This window comes from Apium graveolens, chromosome 8 (assembly GCF_009905375.1).
Source record: "Apium graveolens cultivar Ventura chromosome 8, ASM990537v1, whole genome shotgun sequence".
NCBI classification, from domain to species: Eukaryota; Viridiplantae; Streptophyta; class Magnoliopsida; order Apiales; family Apiaceae; genus Apium; species Apium graveolens.
Genome location: NC_133654.1, coordinates 250185110 through 250206045, shown reverse-complemented (window position 1 = coordinate 250206045; position 20936 = coordinate 250185110). Strand labels below are relative to the sequence as shown.

The 20936-nt window shown below is 33.8% G+C and overlaps 1 protein-coding gene and 1 long non-coding RNA gene across 3 annotated transcripts; both read right to left on the bottom strand.

Annotated features, from left to right (window-relative positions):
• Nucleotides 1-1823: 1823 nt before the first annotated feature.
• Nucleotides 1824-2350, bottom strand: LOC141680615 (nascent polypeptide-associated complex subunit alpha-like protein 1). The gene is made up of 2 exons (XM_074486794.1): nt 2342-2350; nt 1824-2153 (listed from the first exon to the last, which is right to left on the bottom strand). The coding sequence occupies exons 1-2, from the start codon at nt 2348-2350 to the stop codon at nt 1824-1826; spliced, it is 339 nt and encodes a 112-aa protein (XP_074342895.1).
• A 13530-nt stretch (nt 2351-15880) lies between these two features.
• LOC141679058 (uncharacterized) lies at nt 15881-19751 on the bottom strand. 2 transcript variants are annotated; one of them, XR_012558013.1, is made up of 9 exons: nt 19442-19751; nt 19255-19352; nt 19065-19165; nt 18278-18496; nt 17789-17982; nt 17412-17577; nt 17147-17268; nt 16734-16824; nt 15881-16108 (listed from the first exon to the last, which is right to left on the bottom strand). It is a non-coding gene; the product is annotated as an uncharacterized LOC141679058 (long non-coding RNA). The 2 variants fall into 2 exon arrangements; XR_012558014.1 differs by having other exon boundaries at nt 17789-17974.
• Nucleotides 19752-20936: the final 1185 nt, after the last annotated feature.

Genomic DNA, 20936 nt, shown 5'->3' with positions numbered 1-20936 from the left:
TAGATAGACTAGTATGTTGTTTGACAAGATAACCACATCTCATTGGTTATAAGTATGGGGATACTAAAGTCAATACATAGGTACATGTGAGAGTACATGGTACTGGACAGATCCACAGTGAGATTCTTCATGTTTAATAAAGGCATAAGAAAGACTCACAGTGATAATGGTGTAACGATCCTTTGACTTGAAATCATTATATTTCTATACGAGGATTAATATACTCTGACTATATTAAAAGTTACTTTTGATCGGGTGATGATAAAAGTGGACATCGGGTATATCATGAGTCGTATGAGAAATATTAATGATAGATAAAGGATTTAACCCTCCTATAATTAGGAGATATATTATTGGCCTCTTGATTGAGTGAGATTATAAAAAGCATGGCCATGCTCAAATAATGATTTGTCTTGATAGTCTACTCATAGATCAAGTAAACCCGGATTAAATGTTGAAGAGGATGACTAAATACACGCCTCGAGTTTAATCTATAATATGTATGGTTAAATGGATTATATTAAACGAAAAACATTAATCACGAAAGGTTTTATCTAATCACGATTTAATTATTGTTTAATTGGGTAACAATGATGTATTACTAGATACCGCTCATTGTTTATAATTTTATTAGATAATAAAATTATTTCCAATTAAATAATAGCCTAGAGGGTCGCACAAATAGAGCACTTAATGGAATAGTTAATTTAAATTATGGATTTGAATTAATTGATGATTATTTAAATTTTATTATAATTAAGTAAGACTTAATTGAGATAATATAAATTCGAATTAAAGGGAATGTTTTTGCCAATAATAATTAAATATGACTTAGTTATTAATTAAATAATATAAATTCATTTTTATTATTTAATCCTATACCTACTAGGGTTGGGCTTTGCTGTTACGGGCCTTTTAATCAGCCATTATAAACAGATAATAATAGGTTAAAGAGGCTAGGACGTTTTTGGAGAAAACCCTAGCAGCAAAGAGAGGCAGAGGCAATTCGGATCGTCAAGAAGGAGACTAGTACATCTATTCCGTAGTCAAGTTCGTGAGACGTTCTTGGAAGTGCTCGTGTGGATACCATAGAGGTGTTTCTCCGAGAGGTAGACACAAAGCGTGATAGCTAGGGTCTCCGTTGAGTTCGTGAAAGTCAGGCTCTTGAAAGGTATGATTCGTTATCTCCATAATCTGCCCACAATTATACATGGATCCTGTTTTTGGGTTTTGAATTTTTTTTTGTTTTATTTACGTTTATCCGCTGCGTTTTATGCCTCGGAACCCATCATGTTTTTCGTTTTAACTTTAAAATGCACGGGAAAATGAAACTTTAAAAATGAAATAAACAAATACAAGGGATTTCACAGAGTAATTCTTATATAAAGAAATTAAATCACAAAGGGTTGTTTACACCTTTGAATATAGATTCAAAGTTATAAAAGGAAAGAGCCAATACAAATATACTAGGATTTTTTACCCGCTTCGCATGGTGCGAGTTAAATTTTATTTATTTTATGTAATTATTTTTTTAATGATAGTTTTAAAAAATAGTTTTTTAAACAAATATATAATCCATGTGAAGGTTCTATAAATGATGTGCATAATATCACTAAATTCATTCTTTTGGGTTTTGTTAAGCACCACAGTTTCGATAACTCCAGACATGCGATATTTTTAGTATATAAATTATAAAATAAATAATGATTGTATGATATTAAGCATGCTGGTGCAAAACACATAAAAGGTAAGAGTCAAATCAAATATAGAAAAATACAGAGCAACTCCAGGTGAAACCCTCTGAATGTAACACTTGATGCAATCTAATTTGCAAGCTCCATAACTGCAGAAATATTATCCCAATCAGCGGCTTTAAGAACTTTAATTGTTTTTGGTCTTGTAACTCCAGCTTGTGTCATCACCAACTCGATATCCTTTGACTCGACGCTGCTCTCATCATCTTTATCATCCTGAACAATGACCAAAGGTTCAGCCTTTGGTATTAAATTACTGAGATTAGGTGCTTTAAATTGCTCTGCTGCCTGCGTCTCCAACTGTGATCTCAAATCATCAATCTCAGCCTCGCCGATAGATATATCCAAATTAGGACTCTTGAAAACATCTGGCTTTGAGATGACAAAAATTTCTAATCTCTATGGACATAACTATATGACAAAATTTTTACAGGTTTTTCTTATTTCACACTACACTTTGAAATCCTGTTCTTGTTTCTTCTTCACCAGCTTCTCAATGTCTTAGAATATCCCAATACATGAGATGACTTCACTGTAATGATTTTAAAGAGTTTTCTAAAATCTTCACTATAGTAGTGGCCAAATACCTCATCCATCTCAAAAATCACCCCTCAAAGATCCAAACCTGCCTGCAAATGCAAGAGAGCTTTTTTTTGTTTAGAAAATTGTTATACTTATCTATATCAAGTCTTTAACATATATAAATGAAAGTTCATATATTTGATGCATCATGATATGAAATTATTAAATTAGTCTTTAGAATATCACTAAATCCTGTATCAATCTTCGAGAATTTTATTTTCAGGCGCTTAAATTTAAATTCCATAATAAAAGTAAATGGGGATGACCAAAATAAAAGAAGGGAATATGCCTGTGAAGAAACCCAGAACACGGATGGAGGTGGGGAACCTATTATCATTGAGTTAACACTTATATTCCATTTATTCAAACAGTAAAGGTAAATCCATTACTATGATATCATTCTTAGTAAATTAATAACCTTAGTAGGTTTAAGCCTTCATTCCAGGTTCAAACTTTTATACTAGTATATCATATTTGACTAACATTACATAATGTTACATATAAATACTGACTTGAGGATTGCTAATGCCGGTGTCTACAACTTAAACATGCATAAATAGGTAACAGCTAAGGCTGTGATATATCAGGTTGCTAGTTTTTTAAACAAATGACCATTTTTTTTGTTAAATAAACAAATGACCATTTTATAAACATTAAAGCAGTGATTGGAGTTACCGTTGCTCACAAATTTCCAAGCAATGTCTTGATCATAGAAAATAGGTATGCATATACTCGGGGCACATATCATGGTCGGAAGATAAGCCAATCCCTACAAAGATATATGAATTAACTTGAGATTTGGTGAACATGATTACAAAGATATATATTAACAATGAGAACCTTGAATAATAAAGTATAATTATTCTTACATGTTACATGATCTTTGAAAATTCAGAAAGCGGAATCTTTCTAACAGCTTCTATACCAAGTCATTAACAAACATGCAAATGAAAGTTCATATATTTGACGCATCACACGTGCAAAATATAAACCACGATCATGTCACTTTTTATACACATAAAATTGCATGAAACTAATGATTAACATATGATATATATGCCTCAAGGAGGCAAATTAAAAGAAATACAATTTTAAATACTTAAAATCAACAAAATTTGAATTTTTTAAGTTATAGGATACCATTTAACACACTGAGTTCTTTACAGAATCGAAAACTAACGGAACTTCTTAATACAATGATATTGTATGTTATATACAACCATATTAATGCAATAAATTATCCGACCAATTTTATATATTATGAATATAATTTTTCGCAAATTTATTCTTATTAAGGTAAGAAAATAAAGAACAAAGAACTCTTTCCGTATAACTCAACACACTTTCCATACTTGATGTACAATAAGAGTGAATGAAATATATTAACACTTTTTCCATATTAATCTCGACGATAAACCCCAGGCGCCATAATAATCTGAAGAGAAAAATAATATGAGTAATTCATATATCTTATGCATTCTCCGAATCTTAACCTCTTGCAATCTTTGTATAACAAATGCTAACTTTTAATTGTATCATCACCTATGTTTTTTGTTCCTTCCGAATCACATAAATTGTGATGGATTTAATAATTGTTTACGCCATAATCCATGCCAAGTTAAGTAATTAACAACCCATTTTATGCGGTTGATCTGCAATTTGATAAATATAAAAGGGTCAGGAAAATTCGGAAATGAAAATTTTGTTGACTACAAATTCTGCATCATATGTAAGACTGTTAGGTCCAAAAGGTACATATAGAGGGGGGTGAATGTATGTTCTTCGTTTTCTAAAATTAATTACAGCGGGATATCAAAACTAAAATGAAATAACCATACAAAGAGATTCGGGGTAAATATTCTTTTTATTAAAAGGATAATTACCCTAAGGTTTGCTTACAACTCCAAATAAAAATATTCGGAGCAACAAATATAAAAAGAACCAATACAATGGCTATCAATCTTAGGTTCTTTTTATCACTCTAAAAATCTATAGCTTCTTGATCCAAATATAATCAATACATACAAAGAGGCTACATGAGTGTAATAAATTGTAAGACTTGGATGTGGTGTGAATCAAATTGGGCAGCACTTCTCTCCTTAATTTTAATAATTGAAATCGTTAAATTCTCCGAGAAATATTTCTGCAGAGCTTCACTGTGTAAAAATGGTGAGAAGTGTTTTTACAATCTGCTTCAATTCTTAATATATAGGATGTAGATTGTAGGAGAGAGAAGGACTACGTGGAAGCATAGTAACCATATATTTTGAATTTACAACTTGCACATTTTTTACTTGCGTTTCCTGATGCCTCACAATTCTTTACTTGTGACCTGTGCTTTTGTTTCTTGCGACCACACAACACAGGGGTTTGTTTACTTACTTGCGAATAGACAAACACAGTATAACACTTTGCATTTTTCTGTGAATCCAACTTAGTTGCGACCTTGATGTGCAATAGGAGAATACTTGAATTTGTTTTATCAGCTGACTTACCTGCGACTAAGTAATAGGGGATAGTTACTTGCGACTCTCAATTCTCTCTTGTACATGACTTAGTTTCTTTTGCTCACAAGTGAACCAAGCAGTTGGGGAGATATTGCATGTGCAAGCAACTGTGATTCACTCGTGGTAACCAACTAGTACTAAGTCATGCAGATGAATGGACTAAAAAATCAGGAGAGTAGCATCCACGTGCCTTTCTTGCGCAACGGATTAAACATAAATCAAACCTGCCATTTGTATTTCTTCAGAGTGAGATTTTGTGCTTTCCTTTTTTTCTTTATTTAATCAAACCGGATGAACGCATTTGACTGGCTGAATCCTTGCTCTTGTAGTACAACCCGAATAGACACTCCACAAGAGAAAATACCTGCCATTTCTTCAATTTGCTAACTCAGAATTCATAGTTCAATTTCTTTGTTCAAATGCATGCGGGACCCACGACTTTTGGCAAGAAGGTGCCATTTCCTGATTCTTTTGTTCAATTTCTTAATCACAATTCACATGCATGCATCCTGTTTTCTTTTGGTTTAATCAAACAATTCAATTAACCATGTGCTGCCAAATTCTGAGTTGCCATATCTGTGTTTTCTTTTTCTATTTGCAAACTAAACTCGACTGTGTTGATTTTTAAATTTAAAATAAATAAATGATTTTAATTACATTTATTTATTTAAATAAAAATTACATTAATTTATTTATTCAATATTAATTGTTGATGTAAAATTAAATAAATAAATGAATTGATTTTCATTTACTCATTTAATAAAAAATCAGCTATTGAATAAATAAATCCTGTAAATTCTCGAGCTGTACTCCTCTGTATTTTCAAGCCTTCTAATCTCCGGGTTTTCGTACCTTTAAATATTTTTCAGTATCCTCGAGTACAAAAACCACTTAACAGTATTTCTAAAAATAATACCCCGTTTCCTTTCACGGATCACTGACGTCTAGTGCACAGGTTTGGTTCACAGACAACTAGTTATGCTCTCAGGCCTTTGTATTATACTCGTACAAACCACTGTTAAGTCTTCTACCAAATATAACCAACTACACTTGGAATCCTTGCACTACTACATAAATGGTCTTTGGCAACATCAAAAAATAGTGTTGCCGTAAAAAATGTTGCCTTAAGTGACTATAAATTGAAAATGATGATGTATGACAACATCTTTACCCAATGTTGCTATAAATGTTGTCTTAGATTTTCTAGGCCAACACATATGTTGGTGTTGCTTGAGAGAGGTAAAAAAATAAAAAAAAAAGTGGGAAAAAAATTCCGCTCAAAGTAAAATAAAAGATAAAAGGCCCGCTAATGTACATAGAAAGTCCATCCGCTCTTTCAATTAAGACACAAACACACTGCTATCCACACAACACAAAAACACTCTGCTTGTTCATCCTGCTCACCTCCGCCATTCATCACCGACACTCATCTTTCTTCAAAGCTCAGTCGCAAAGCTCTGGTTCATCTGCTCGGCAATTTTCCAAAGATCCCATCTTCATTCTCTCGTTTCAAAGCTCAAATTAAAGGTTAACCAAATTATAAATTGATATGGGGTTTACAAACCCTAATTTTTGGGGTTCTTTAATATTTTGGGGTTTTTTTTAATACTTTTTGGGATTTTCTAGAATTTGTTCATGAACCCTAATTGGGGGGTATAATTAGTTTAATAACCCTGATTGAGGGGGTTTAATTTGTTACATTTTGGGTTATCAGTTTTAGAAGATTCTACATGTCTAGGATTTTTATTGTTAGTGGTGAAAGTTTAATTTACATAGATCGAATTAACAGGAAGCTTTCGTATTTTTATGATCCCGACTAATTTTTTTGGTATCTTAGGTACGCGCAAATGGTGTGATTATTATGTGTTTAAATTTGATTGTTGAATTTCACTAGATTCTTCATTAAATTATGAATAGGGAGCTAAGGTTTTAGAAATGCATATTGACTTGAAGGTGGGAAACTATTGGGAATGCTGCAGATTGGAAGAAGCAAATAAATGAATTTAAGGCCAACATAATTTCCGTGGAGTTGTATGTCTCAATTTATTTTGAAACATAAGCTTGATTGATAAGCAAATTACTAATAATTCCTGAACATACTCAAAGGGATTACCCAAGTCCAAAGTAGACTTTCTCCTTCATACATTGTAGCTGCATGTTATAATAATTTTTCTTATAAAAATCTCAAACACATGTATTTTTTTATCCATGTGTGTTTTTGCCCTTACCAGAGTTGAATTCCAGAGTTAAATTCTGGGAAGATAACCAATGATCAATGATATGTCATTAAGGATCAAAGATTTCTTCTAAAGTCTGTGAGGACTTATCAGAGTCTCCAAGATCTTAACCCAAAAGATCAGAGTCCAAGATTATTTCACATATCAGAGACTAGGATCTGAGAATTAAGATTGAGCAACTTCCAGGATCATATGTTCTCATTTAAGATCATAGATAAAGAGCAGAAACATGAACCAGGATTTCAACCATTGCCATTGACCTTGATATGGTTTGACAATGATTGTTGCGTCAATACCTTCCTTGTGTGTGTGAATCTCACATGTGCATTGGAAATATTTTAATCAAGGGGTAGTTACTCTCATACAGATGCCCTGGCTGACAGGAAAATTTTCAATAGATAACATTCTGTTGGGAAAATGTACCTAGTAACTGTTTATATGCCTTTTCAGCTCTATATCCTTTTAAGAGAATACAGATGGGCTTACAGATGTCTAGGTTATAAATACTACACTTCTTTGTGAGAGATAGAGTTGTAGGGTTAACCCTTCCTTCCTTATGTGGTGCTTCTTGGCACTATCTCCCTCATTTTCAACACAACTCCAATACCAAATGGAAATTTTGTCTGATCACTAAGTTGATATCTCAAGAAATTTAAGTGAATCAGAACAAAATATGGGGAATATATGAGAGGAAGGTAATGGAATACTGTTTGAGAAATGTTTGGTTCTAATGACTTGGGTTAGAAACTATGAGGTTTGATAGGCTCTTAGCCAGTTCCTAAAATCACTAAAGGTGTTGAAGATTCCAAACATCCAAAGTACAATATCATAGAATTTAATGATCAAGAACAGAGTGATTTCAGAACCAGAAATCTTTTACCTTTACTAACCACAATATGGATTCAAAAAGGATGTCTCAGATGATCATGCTTTCTGATTTGTTTCATAATTCTACACAATCAAATCTCATTAACTCAAAATAGTTCAAGTTAGTCCAATACAGATTAACACTATAGAGGAAAGAGAGTGAACATTGTGCCAATCTTATAACACTTGCATAAGGTAATTAGAGTATAAGAAATATATCAGGATCTAATATCCAGAACAGAGTGTAAGCGAAACAAGATCATCAGAGTTACATATAGGATCAACACATAAGTCATAAAATCAATTAATTATACCAAGAGTATATCCAACAAGTATGCACCAAATAATTAGTCAACACAAGACTTAACCAATTAAAATCTACTCCTGACATAGTCATATTACAACTATCACTAGTCATGCTGCATATTTATTCTAGCACAAGACAGACAGAATTATTCTAGCATAAATAGAGAATCAGAGTGACCAAGGAATCTGTTGTCAGAGTTGCCTAGGGTCTGAAGCTCAAAAATCATACAGAATTACTCATAAAACATGATACAATTACACAGACTGTAAACACACTACAAGAAAAACATCAATAGACAACGGTTATGCACTGATGTGAAAAATGCAAAAAACCGATGTCTACGTGGGTGTAGTAAAAGGTCCCTGTTTTTTACATCGATTGTGGACCGATGTGAAAGACAGTATAATATATTGTTTCTAAATAATAACCGATGTATTAGATATAATACGATATCGGTCACTAACTGATGTGTAAAAAAAGAAACATTTAGGTCCCAATGAGTTTGTAGAAGGGGGGTTGAATACAAACTATACCGTTTAATCGAATTTAGTGTGGAATAAAAATTGAAACAAAATTCAAGTTAAATAAAAATATTATTAAACTTGAAAGGTGTTACAACAATGATATCGATTACAAGGGATTAACCTCAAATTAATTATCACAAATCTAGAATAAATTCGACATGAACTTTTTCTATTTTTGCAATAAAAAGAATTAAATGCTAAACGTAATTTGAGATTAAGTTCTAGGGATTTTGATCCGCTAGATAGTTACACAAGAACAAGAGAATGATTTCTAGTGGTTTGGATTTAACTTTAATTACTAGAAATTGTTGATCTTGAATTTGCAGATGAAGGATGAAATATTTGCAGCTCTGCTTTTCTTTTGTTCTTGAAAATGGTTGACTTCTGTTGTATTCTGTGTGTGTTGCTTGAATGTCTGCTTCTCATATTTAATAAACCAATCAACAGAACTTTATTGAACTGGCAAGACAATCTGATAGTTGGCATGACTTTCGGCAAGACTATTGAATGAATTGGCAAGACTATCGGCAAGACAATTGATTGAACTAGCATGACAATCTGTTGAACTAGTAGAACTTTCGGCATGACAATCTATTTGAGCTGGTATGACTTTCGGTATGACAATCTGATTGTCATACCAGTTCAATTGAATTGTCATGCTGAATTAATATTGAACATAAATTCAAAATCAATTCTGAAAATTCCTAATATTAATTCAGAATTAATTAATCAATTAATTCAATAAATAAATAAATTAATCTTTGCAGATATAATTTATTTTCTTAATTAAACTATATGACTTAATTAATTAATAGAGAATTAATACTACTCTTCAACAACAACCATTCTACTGAAAATCTTCTGAAAATCACCGTCAATAATGAATCAATTCCACCACTTCAATGTTGACACTCGATGTACTCTCTGGTTCATTAGTGACTAACTTTCATGACGTTTCTTCATGTCTTGACTTTGATAACTTGATTTCCTTAATATTAAATCCCTGTAATTAACTGATACCCTAACAAGATCTCTGTCACTTGATTAAATCCACAATCTTGATTTATATCACTGAGGCTTGATCAATTTCTTGAACTTCTTCCAGTGAAGTAATTCCTCAAGTCTGTAGATGAACATTGTTTCTGAATTCTTTGACAGATGTTACTTTGTGAGATCTCTTTAATGATAGATCCACTATTTACTTGTTACATTCTTATTTGAGTTGAGTTAAATCCTCGAATAAACAAATAGGCTATGACATATGCCTTTCAATCTCCCCCTATTTGTTTGTTAGACAATAACAACAAATACCTAGAGGATAACTCAACTAACAAATAAGAAAAAGATGTAAACAGAAATGCAAAGTAAATAACAGAAAAGTTCTGGATTATATTTAACCTTTTCCAGATTCCAAATAGATGTTCCTCTAGACTGAACATATCTTCAAGTAGTTTCATCTTCTTTTGTACAACCACATTTCCTGTTGAGAAGCGCATATCTCTCTTGCTTCTCCCCCTATGAGAATCAACTTCTTAAAGAAGATCACCTTCGTTTACCACATCTCCCGTACAATAGGATCCGGAGATAAAAACCAATGGTACTCCCCTTTTGGAAAACAACTTCTTCCCTTACTAGGAAATCACCTTGTGTTTACCACCTCTCCCGTACAATAGGATCCGTAGTTACAAACAACAATGGTGTGGTGTAGTGTACATATGTAGGATCTTTTTCTTCCTCCCTGCTATTTCTCCCCCTTAGTTGAGGAATCCTCCAAACTATTACTTAAGCTTTTATCTCCCCCTTAGAGAAGGAATTTATGTCGTTGTCTGAAGGAGTTCTCATATATCACTTGGTTGGAAATGAAATAACAAGTAGTTTCATCTTTCTTCCTCACTGTGAGTGTGTGATTCTGTTTAGTGTACCTCACATGTGTTTCACTCTTCTCTCCACTCGTGTTTACACTCATTCTCACAAGTGTATCACTCCTCTCATAGCTCCAACATTCAGCTGTACCTGCAAGGAAAATCCCCTTAGCCATCCTTAAGGAGGTCACAGGTGGTGCAATGGGAGTTCGCAAATCCCCATCCTTGTTAAACTCGTCAGATGAATCTGAGTCATAATCTACAAGTTGCTAGTTTCCCTTTTAGGGTTCCCGATTTGAATTCTGGGAAGGTAAACAATGATCCAACGAATTTAGCATAAAGATCAAAGTTCCCTTCTAATGTCTGTGAAGACATTTCCCTGTGACTCATCAGGTAATATCTGAATCATTGTCAACAAGTTGCCGATCTGCACCTATGTCAGATCCACTATCCGCAGATGCATCCAGGGGATTTAAGTCTGGGGAGGTAGACACTGACCACTGACATATGGCTTTTAGATCAGTATCCTCTCCTAACACCTGTAAAGGCAATTGGTCCATTAAAGAACCTTGAACAATCGAATCTGACCTTAAAATGGTTGAAACTCTTGTTTCCGTCAACTCATCCTTTGTGTGTGTAACCTTTCCTTGTGCATCAAGAATTGTTTATATTTGAGGTGGTGACACTACATCGGATACCCTGGCCGACAGACAAATTTCAATAGACGCACCCTGTTGAGAGGATGAATCTAGTAACTGTTTTTGTGCCTTTTCAGCCATTACATCTCTTTGAAAAGATGTATGGGAGCTAGCAGTTGTCTAGGTTTAAATACTACTCATCTTTGTAGGAGACAGAGCTGCTGGGTTGACTTCAGAGCCTTCCTTATGTGGTGCACTAAGGCACTATCTCCCTCACGCTCATTCATACTTAATTTTAGTGGTAAGAGAGTGTTGGTTGGTTCTGTTTCTGTGTTTGTCTTTACAATCTAGGATAGAAGTTGTGGGTTTTCAACCTCATGACTGTCAATGAAAGAAAGCCATTTGAGACTTAACCTGTATCACAGAACATATGGCAATATAGAGATAAAATATACTTAAGATAGATAATGAATGAAAATTATACATTTAATCTTTTGAGAGAAATGATGTACAATAGTGATTTCAAAAGATTTTAAATGAAATAAGAAATCACTAATGTTGAAAGAAGTTTGAGTTCAATGATAACATTACCAGCTTGCAAACAGCCATATCCCTCAGTTAAACCTTTGTTGTTATCTCCAAAGGTAACCATTGGGCCAGCTTTCTCAATCACATTTGATAGCAGGGCTCTATCTCCGGTCATATGTCTTGACGATCCGCTGTCAAGAATCCACACTACCGGTTCCACCTGTTTACTGCCCTGCACTACAAATGGATTATACCTTCTTCGGAACCCAAACTTGATTGGGCCCAGCATACTTGTAGGATTGACCTTTGTTAGGCAAAACAACATTCTTAACTTTAATGTTCTCAACTTTCTCAATGACTGGACATTTGACCTTGTAAACAGCCTTAACAAATTTCTGTTTAGGCTTAGGCACAAATGTCTCCTTTCTAGCCTTAGGAGGACTAGTAGTCTTTGACCTATCATGCTTCCTATTATTCACATGCTGACGAGGAGTAGTCTTATCACTAAAAACATGCTTACCATTAAAATAAGCATACATCAAATTGAAAGCACAAGACATACAATTAGGAACACCACATACTTTATGAGAGGGATTAACAACAGGCAAATTATACATGGTAGACATGGCATTTTTGTTATCCAACTCATGTGTGTCTGAGTTAGTCTCCGTTGCTTTCACAACTTTGACTGGAACTTTTGACACACTTGGATTGGAAACAACCTTCTCATTAGCATGATCTTCAGCACATATTTCTTCTTGAATAATAAAGGAGGTCTCATCAAATGGTTCAATAATTGATCCTTTATAGAGGGGTTTATCAACACCCTTAAGCACATGTGGTACTTCCCTACCTTTAGCACAGACATGAGGAGGGGAGTTTATGCCTAATTCTCCAATAGCAGCATTGTAATCAAAACCTATTACAGATGTTTGATTAACAGCTTGCTTACTGTAGAACTCTTTAGCCTTCGAACAAGAATTAAAGTAAGCTTTAACCTTAGTCTCAAGACCGGTGATCTTGTCTTTGAGAATAGTTTCGAGTTGTCTATAACAGTTAACTCTATTCTCTATAAAAGATACTTGTTTTTTTAATTTGTCTTGATTAATGTGCACAAGTCTTAATTCATTGACCTCTTTCTCAAGGTCTTTCATATGCCGACTTAACAGTTCATTATCACGACGAGCACAATCTAAGGAACCTCCTAGATGATAAACTAATTCAGCATCAGTAAATTTTACCTCTTTTCTTGACGATGAAGTATTTCCATCAATAGCCATAAGTGCAAGATTCCCATCTTCTTCATCTTCACTATCAGTATCATCCCAGCTTCTTCCCTTTGCCAGATAAGCCCTTTCAGAGTTACTCTTCTGATTAGAATCATAAGAGTTCTTCCTTACTTGCTTTGGATTCCTGTATTCTGTGGCAAAGTGTCCCAACTCATTGCAGTTAAAGCATCAAATGGTGCTCCGATCAACCATCCCTGTTTTGTATCCACCACTGCTCATGTTAGAGGATGAAGATCCATCTTTCTGGAATCTGTTGTAGTTGGACTTGTATTTAAACTTGGGATTTCTCTTGAATCTGACATTGGAGAATCTCTTGACAATCTGAGCCATTGACTCATCTTCCAATTGCTCCAGCTCTTCCAAGGAATAAAAATCATCACCGGATTGATTTGTAGTAGGAGGATCATATTCTGCTACTAACACATTTTCCTCAACCTTGGAAGACTGTACCATTCTCTCTGACTGTTGAGATTGTTGTTGTTGTTGTTGACCTTCAGCTACTAGAGCAGTAAATGTGCTGACCACTCTATCTTTCCCGTAGACTTCCTTCTGCTGAATCTGCTCCAACTCATAGGTTTTTAGCACACCATAGAGCCTCTCCAAAGAAATCTCACTCAGATCTCTCACTTCTCTTATGGCAGTGATTTTATGTTCAAGATGAGTTGGCAGTGTTAAAAGGAACTTTTTGTTGATCTCCCTGAATGAGTAATATTTACCATTTATGTTCAGGTTGTTGATCAATGCATTGTACCTCTCAAACACTTCAGTAATTCCTTCTCCTGGATTGGATTTAAAATGTTCATACTCAGAGGTTAGGATCTCTAACCTGTTCTCCCTAACTTCCTCTGTGCCTTCATTAATCACCTCAATAGTTTCCCAGATGTGTTTGGAATTTTTACAGTTCATCACATGTCTGTTCATCAAGGGATCAAGGGAATTAACTAAAATTAATTGAAGGCTGGCATCCAAGGATGCTTCTTCCATTTCAGCAGGAGTAAAATCCTCAGGTTCTTTTGCATAGGTTCTAGCTTTGGTAATTACAACATCATCTTCTATCACCTCTGGTTCAATAACCATCGGAATTTTTGGACCCTTCTTTAACAAGTTCAGATATTTGGGATTTGCAACTTGTAAAAACAAGAGCATCTTCTTCTTCCACATAATATAATTTTCTTTATCAAATAGTGGAATTTTAACGGTTCCAACTTTTTGTGAAGTCATTATGAATTTTTGAATAAATAAAAATTTAAGGAGTTGAAAAATCACAAAAGTCTAGGATCTTGATTTGTTCGTTAATCAGAAGGCTCTGATACCAATTGTTAGGTCCCAATGTGTTTGTAGAAGGGGGGGGGGGGTTGAATACAAACTATACCGTTTAATCGAATTTAGTGCAAAATAAAAATTGAAACAAAATTCAAGTTAAATAAAAATTTATTAAACTTGAAAGGTGTTACAACAACGGTATCGATTACAAGGGATTATTCTCAAATTAATTATCACAAATCTAGAATAAATTTGACATGAACTTTTTCTATTTTTGCAATAAAAAGAATCAAATGCTAAACGTAATTTGAGATTAAGTTCTAGGGATTTTGATCCGCTAGATAGTTACATAAGAACAAGAGAATGATTTCTAGTGGTTTGGATTTAACTTTAATTACTAGAAATTGTTGAACTTGAATTTGCAGATGAAGGATGAAATATTTGCAGCTCTGCTTTTCTTTTGTTCTTGAAAATGGTTGACTTCTGTTATATTCTGTGTGTGTTGCTTGAATGTCTGCTTCTCATATTTAATAAACCAATCAACAGAATTTCATTGAACTGGCAAGACAATCTGATATTTGGCATGACTTTCGGCAAGACTATTGAATGAACTGGCAAGACTCTCGGCAAGACAATTGATTGAACTAGCATGACAATCTGTTGAACTAGTAGAACTTTCGGTATGAAAATCTATTTGAGCTGGTATGACTTTCGGTATGACAATCTGATTTTCATACCAGTTCAATTGAATTGTCATGCTGAATTAATATTGAATATAAATTCAAAATCAATTCTGAGAATTCCTAATATTAATTCAAAATTAATTAATCAATTAATTCAATTAAAAAATAAATTAATCTTTGCAGATATAATTTATTTTCTTAATTAAACTATATGACTTAATTAATTAATAGAGAATTAATACTATTCTTCAACAGCAACCATTCTACTGAAAATCTTCTGAAAATCACTGTCAATAATGAATCAATTCCATCACTTCAATGTTGACACTCGATGTACTGTCTGGTTCATGAGTGACTAACTTTCGTGATGTTTCTTCATGTCTTGACTTTGATAACTTAATTTCATTCAGATTAAATCCCTGTAATTAACTGATACCCTAACAAGATCTCTGTCACTTGATTCAATCCACAATCTTGATTTATATCACTGAGGTTGATCAATTTCTTGAACTTCTTCCAGTGAAGTAATTCCTCAAGTATGTAGATGAACATTGTTTCTGAATCCTTTGACAGATGTTACTTTGTGAGATCTCTTTGAGGGTAGATTAACTATTTACTTGTTACATTCTTATTTGAGTTGAGTTAAATCCTCGAATAAACAAATAGGCTATGACATATGCCTTTCAATTGTTAATTGTACTTATACAACAACGCTTCTTTACATAGAAATGATGTATTTGACATATTAAGACATCAGTCATTAACTGATATATGTGGTTACATATTTACCCATTATATATATATACAATAAAAATACCAAAAAAATGAGCAAAATCAATCACATATAAATGATAAAAACTTTGATTTATCATTATCAAACTAATACAAAACAACCCAACATACAACATTATCGAAATCAAAAATATAATTCTCAAATATAGAACATTATCAAGTCTAAGTGGGAGATAAAAAGCTATGATGAGGAGGAGAGTTTCCTATATTGACACCATTCTGCTTTTCACTAGTCCCTAATCCTCCTGTAAATGTTCATCAACTCCCTAATCATCCTGCAAATATTCATCAAATATTCATCAACATAAGACTTTCACAAGTACATGCGATCAGTTCATAAAACTGCAAATAGTTGTCAAACACGTACACCCAACCATAATATCCTTTATATCCAAATAGTTGCATCATACATTATCAAGACTAAATACGTTAATCTAAAAGATCTTTTGTTACTTTCTTTTACCAGAACTTCCAAACTGTTGATTTGCATCTGTTAGCATAACCATTATCGTTCAATAGCACCTAAATAATTCTTAAATAAAGGCAGTTTCTACATGGTCAAGTAAGAGAGCTTTAATTCCGGGTTTTTTACTCTAGAGATTCAAAGAAGTCTTCTGTCGTAATAGGTTCAAATAGTGCATCTGGACCCAGCTCAAATATAGGAAACACAAAGATTGGCTGCATAAATTAAATTAGTAAAACATAAGAATTATAAAACTACATTAAAAGCATTAATTAAATATTAATAGTACAATAATGAGATCCCTCGTAATCTTGAATAATTGAATTATCACAAGCATTAAAATTAGGTGAAGGCTTATGTAGTAAGAGGAAGGCATGCAAAAGTTATATCAAGAACTTCCTCATGTTCTACTATGCAAACCAGTTTGAGGCACATACTTCCTCCACGCGACATGTTGCTGCTACTCTTGCTACTTGGTTTCCTCTCCTCGATGTAAATTTCCCTTTCAGACAACTGTATTGGAGAAGCCTAATGAGCAGATATTCAACAAACAAGAGGATGATCTTTGTTAAATATTCTCGCTAAAATGTAGCATAACTGAGGGTTAAAAAGTAGATCTTACTTTCTATAAGAAATAATATAGATCTAACTGAATTAATAGAAAAAAACAAAGTCAATTTAGTGTATCAAAGGAGGGATCTCATAGCATGATGGCATTGTGAACACTTTGGACATCTTCAAACTCAACAAAGGCAAAGCAAATACAAATATCCCGCAAGAAGTATTGCACTTAATGTAAATGTAAATTTGTAAATGTATGAATATGAGAGGTAAGATTAGTCATATTGACCGTTCTATTTGTTATCAGCACTCCGTCAGGTTTTATTCTCCCAAAGCTTTCAAACTTTTGCAAAATATCAAGCGTGGACACAGTAAGTGGCAGGTTTTTGACATAGACAGATCTTGATTTTCCTGGGGAAAAAGAAAAAGTAATTTATCATGTACATATAAACAAATGACCATTTATCGATTATTATTAATACTAAAGGTTATGTGAAATTGCAAATGAAAGGGAAATAAAGGAACGAGTAGCATCTCAACTTTCTGAGACAGACCTTCTGATACAACTTCCACACTAGAGTCACGTGATGATGATGAAGAGTTTGGCAGCTGAATACTTGGTTGCGGTGATAAACACCACTCTGAAACGAGTATGGATGTTTTCTCAGAAAATGTCTGACCAGCAACCAATGTTACAGTTTTACCCTTTGGAGCTTGCAACTTCAAGTTAAGATGTTCACACACCCCAAGTGATAGGAAAACCATGGATTAGTCCGACAATAAAAATAGACCAAATTTAAGCATGTAGAACAATATGGTATACACAAAAGATTATGATTCTGATGCATCAATTACTCAAGGAATGATCCATCACATGCATGAAATGAACGAGAATTGGTAGAAACTAGCAGTGATAGAAAGAGGCACATACTATTGAAGCATGAGTAAATTACTGCGGCTCTCCAACAACAGATGGAGGTTCTTGCTCATGATCTGCCGCCTCATACCTTAGAGATGTTAAGTCCTCTATAATATTTTTTTCATGCATACTGCTGCAGCTGCAGGCTCCTTCTGCTGATCTCCAAGATTCAGATTCACTTCAACTACCATAGGAAACCTACATAGCTAATGCACACACTCAAATACATGTCTTGTAATTAAAAAAAGACTATCACAATTCAATAAAGTATTCAGACCAAAATTCTTCTTTAATTTATACTACTGAGTACTGACAGGTAGATTGGAATAAATTTGATAAATTGGTAATTTACATTTCAGTTTTATGTGTATTTGTTACTTGTCAGTAGAAAGACAGCCTCCTAAACGCAAATAACTACTGAAGACAAGTTTCGTAGTTTCAATATGGACTAAAGTTAATTGAAAAGTGATAGACTTTCACATTCCATTAATGACTGCATACCTGGATAATCTAAAGGGGGACTAGAGGCGGTTGGTTGAGTACCAACTATATTTTCCAAAAAAGCAGGCTGTGGATGCTGGCAATCAACTCTTTCCACCTGTAACAATGATCCTTGATGTTGATTTTCAGTTCTGGCCTCCGATAAAATGGGAGTTTGATGTTGGTAAGCAACTATGCTCTCCAGAAACAGATGTTGGATGCTGGTGAATGGCCTCTACGCTGAGAAAGTGAAAGATATCATTTAGAATGAAGTAACCCTCTTCTTGAGGAGCAAGGAGCAGAGTCTACATGAACTTCTTTCGGCCTCTAAATTTCAGGGATTTAGCAGAACCAGAAACGACAACAAGAACACAACATGTTTAAGAAAGTGTGAAAACCCAAAAACTTCTGAACTACGAGAAGCTGATAAAGGAAGTTGAGGGAATTTAATCTTCTCCATCTTCTACTACAGTTCTGGACATATATGCTTAACGTATAAAAACTTATAACAACTTCCCTCACTTGCAAGTTACAAGACTTTGTTTTCACTGCTTTCTTTACAAAAATGTGATCACCGCGAATGGAAAATTATCTATCAGAAAAAAACAACAATAAACTTAACACGCACTTTTATAGGTGGAAATTTAATAAAGTTTCATCGTAAAATCTTGACAATAAATTCATTATAAAACTAAATAAATAAAATCCAGTAATGAACTAATGCAATACTCAATCAAACTCAGTTTTAACACATATAATTTGAAGCACAATCCGCAATGCAGTGATCACGAGGAAATAGTAAACATACCATTAGAAAAAGCACACCTCCACTTCATGATTCAAGAGAATTTATAGCCTTGATCTCAAGAGAACAGGAGCTCCGACATGCAAATTCATATTACTAAACCCCTGAAAGTCAAAATCATACTAATCAAACCCGAGCTCTGTAAAATCAAAAGAAATACATAACAGAAGAAAATATATTAGAATTTAGATACCTCGAAGAGAAGCATTGGGATAAAGACTATGAGCATGTCGGAGAAATATAAGGCGACAAGGACAAGGTGAAACATGAGGAGGCAACTGAGAAGTACTCCTGCAAAATACACTCTCTCAATTCTCCAGATCTGTCAAAAGAAATATGTAGAAAAAAAGATGTAACGGAGAAATTAGAATAAAACTTACTAACGGAGTGCAGGTTCTAGCTAGGGTTCAACCTAATTTACACAAATCGACCAGTCTTCAACCGCCTTTACAGCTAATCGACCATTTTTGTCGAAACCAAGGTTTTGATAAATTGAAATCTAGGGTTTGAATTGGGAATTTCAAGTCTAGGGTTCGAATTAGAGGTTTAGTAAGTTACGATTTTGATTTGGGGGCGACAAACGAGAGTGACAACGAGAAAAAAAAAGAGAAAATCGAGGAATGAAGAAAGAGAGGAAGAGAGTGAGAAAGAGATAAAGTCGGGAGAGAGAAAGAGATACGAGAGAGTTCAGTGCTGGGGGAATATTTAGGGATACAGAGATAAAATGTTAGGGGGAAACGTTTTAATCGAAGAGGGAAGGAGACCACTTTTTGGTTTTTTAAAAGTTAGTTTAGACATCAGTTTTTTTTATAATTGAGGTAAAAAACGGTCTTTAACATCATTTTAGAATAAACAAATGTTAAAAACATTTTTAACATCGGTCCTTAATGAAAGCGATGTCTATGAGGTGATGTCTATTGGTCTTTTTCTTGTAGTGACAGAGTATTTAAGCTAGTTGTATAGAATCTTAAGCAGGATCTAAACCTATAAATCAGAGATATGATAAGATCACTAATGAGATTACAGGGTCTTAAATTAAAGTGCAAACAATACTGAGATTTGTGAGTGTGCTAAAATAAATGTCAATATCATGAGTATTTGCATCATAGTAAACATACAACATGTAAAAATTCAAACAACTCATATATTGCATCAAAAATTCTAACTTACTTACCACTAGCATATTACATGTAACACATGGTAATCAGTTAGCTTCAAAACAAGTTTACAAACATGGATATATATATATATATATATAATGAAATAGATAAGTAAACTTACTTTCCCATGTCAGTAACTTGAAATTGTGGAATATTGCTTGTTTTGCTCCCCTGAGTTGTTGCTGAATCAAATATGAGATTTGTTGTTTTGAGGGGAATAAATCTTGAACTTGTACCAGAATCTGGATCTGGATCAACCCCTATAATATTCAGAAGCAGCTTCAGGTTTCTTTTCACTCTTGGAAAGATCTTCACTTTAAAGATTGTAAACTATCCTTGAATCTGGGAACAAGCCTCCACAAATTTAGTCTTCAAACTGATTGAGTTCATCTTGCATGGCAATCACTCAATCTGGATCTCCAAGAGCTTTACCGGTTCCTTTGGTTCCATTGTGACAGAAAACCAAAATTTATTCAATTGTTTGCAGTAGCTCTTCTAGTCCTTACTCAAGTATTAGAAACACTAAGTACCAAATGCCAAAGATGGTATTTACTCCATTCTTTACGTCTTGGTAGACTTGTTCTTGATGACTCAGCATTTCCAGTATTAAGTTGAGTCTGACTAGTAGATCCTTATTCTTCTTCTTCTGATCTTCTAGCCTTTACTCCACTATCAAAATTACTGAGTATCATATGCCAAGGATGGTTTTTACTCC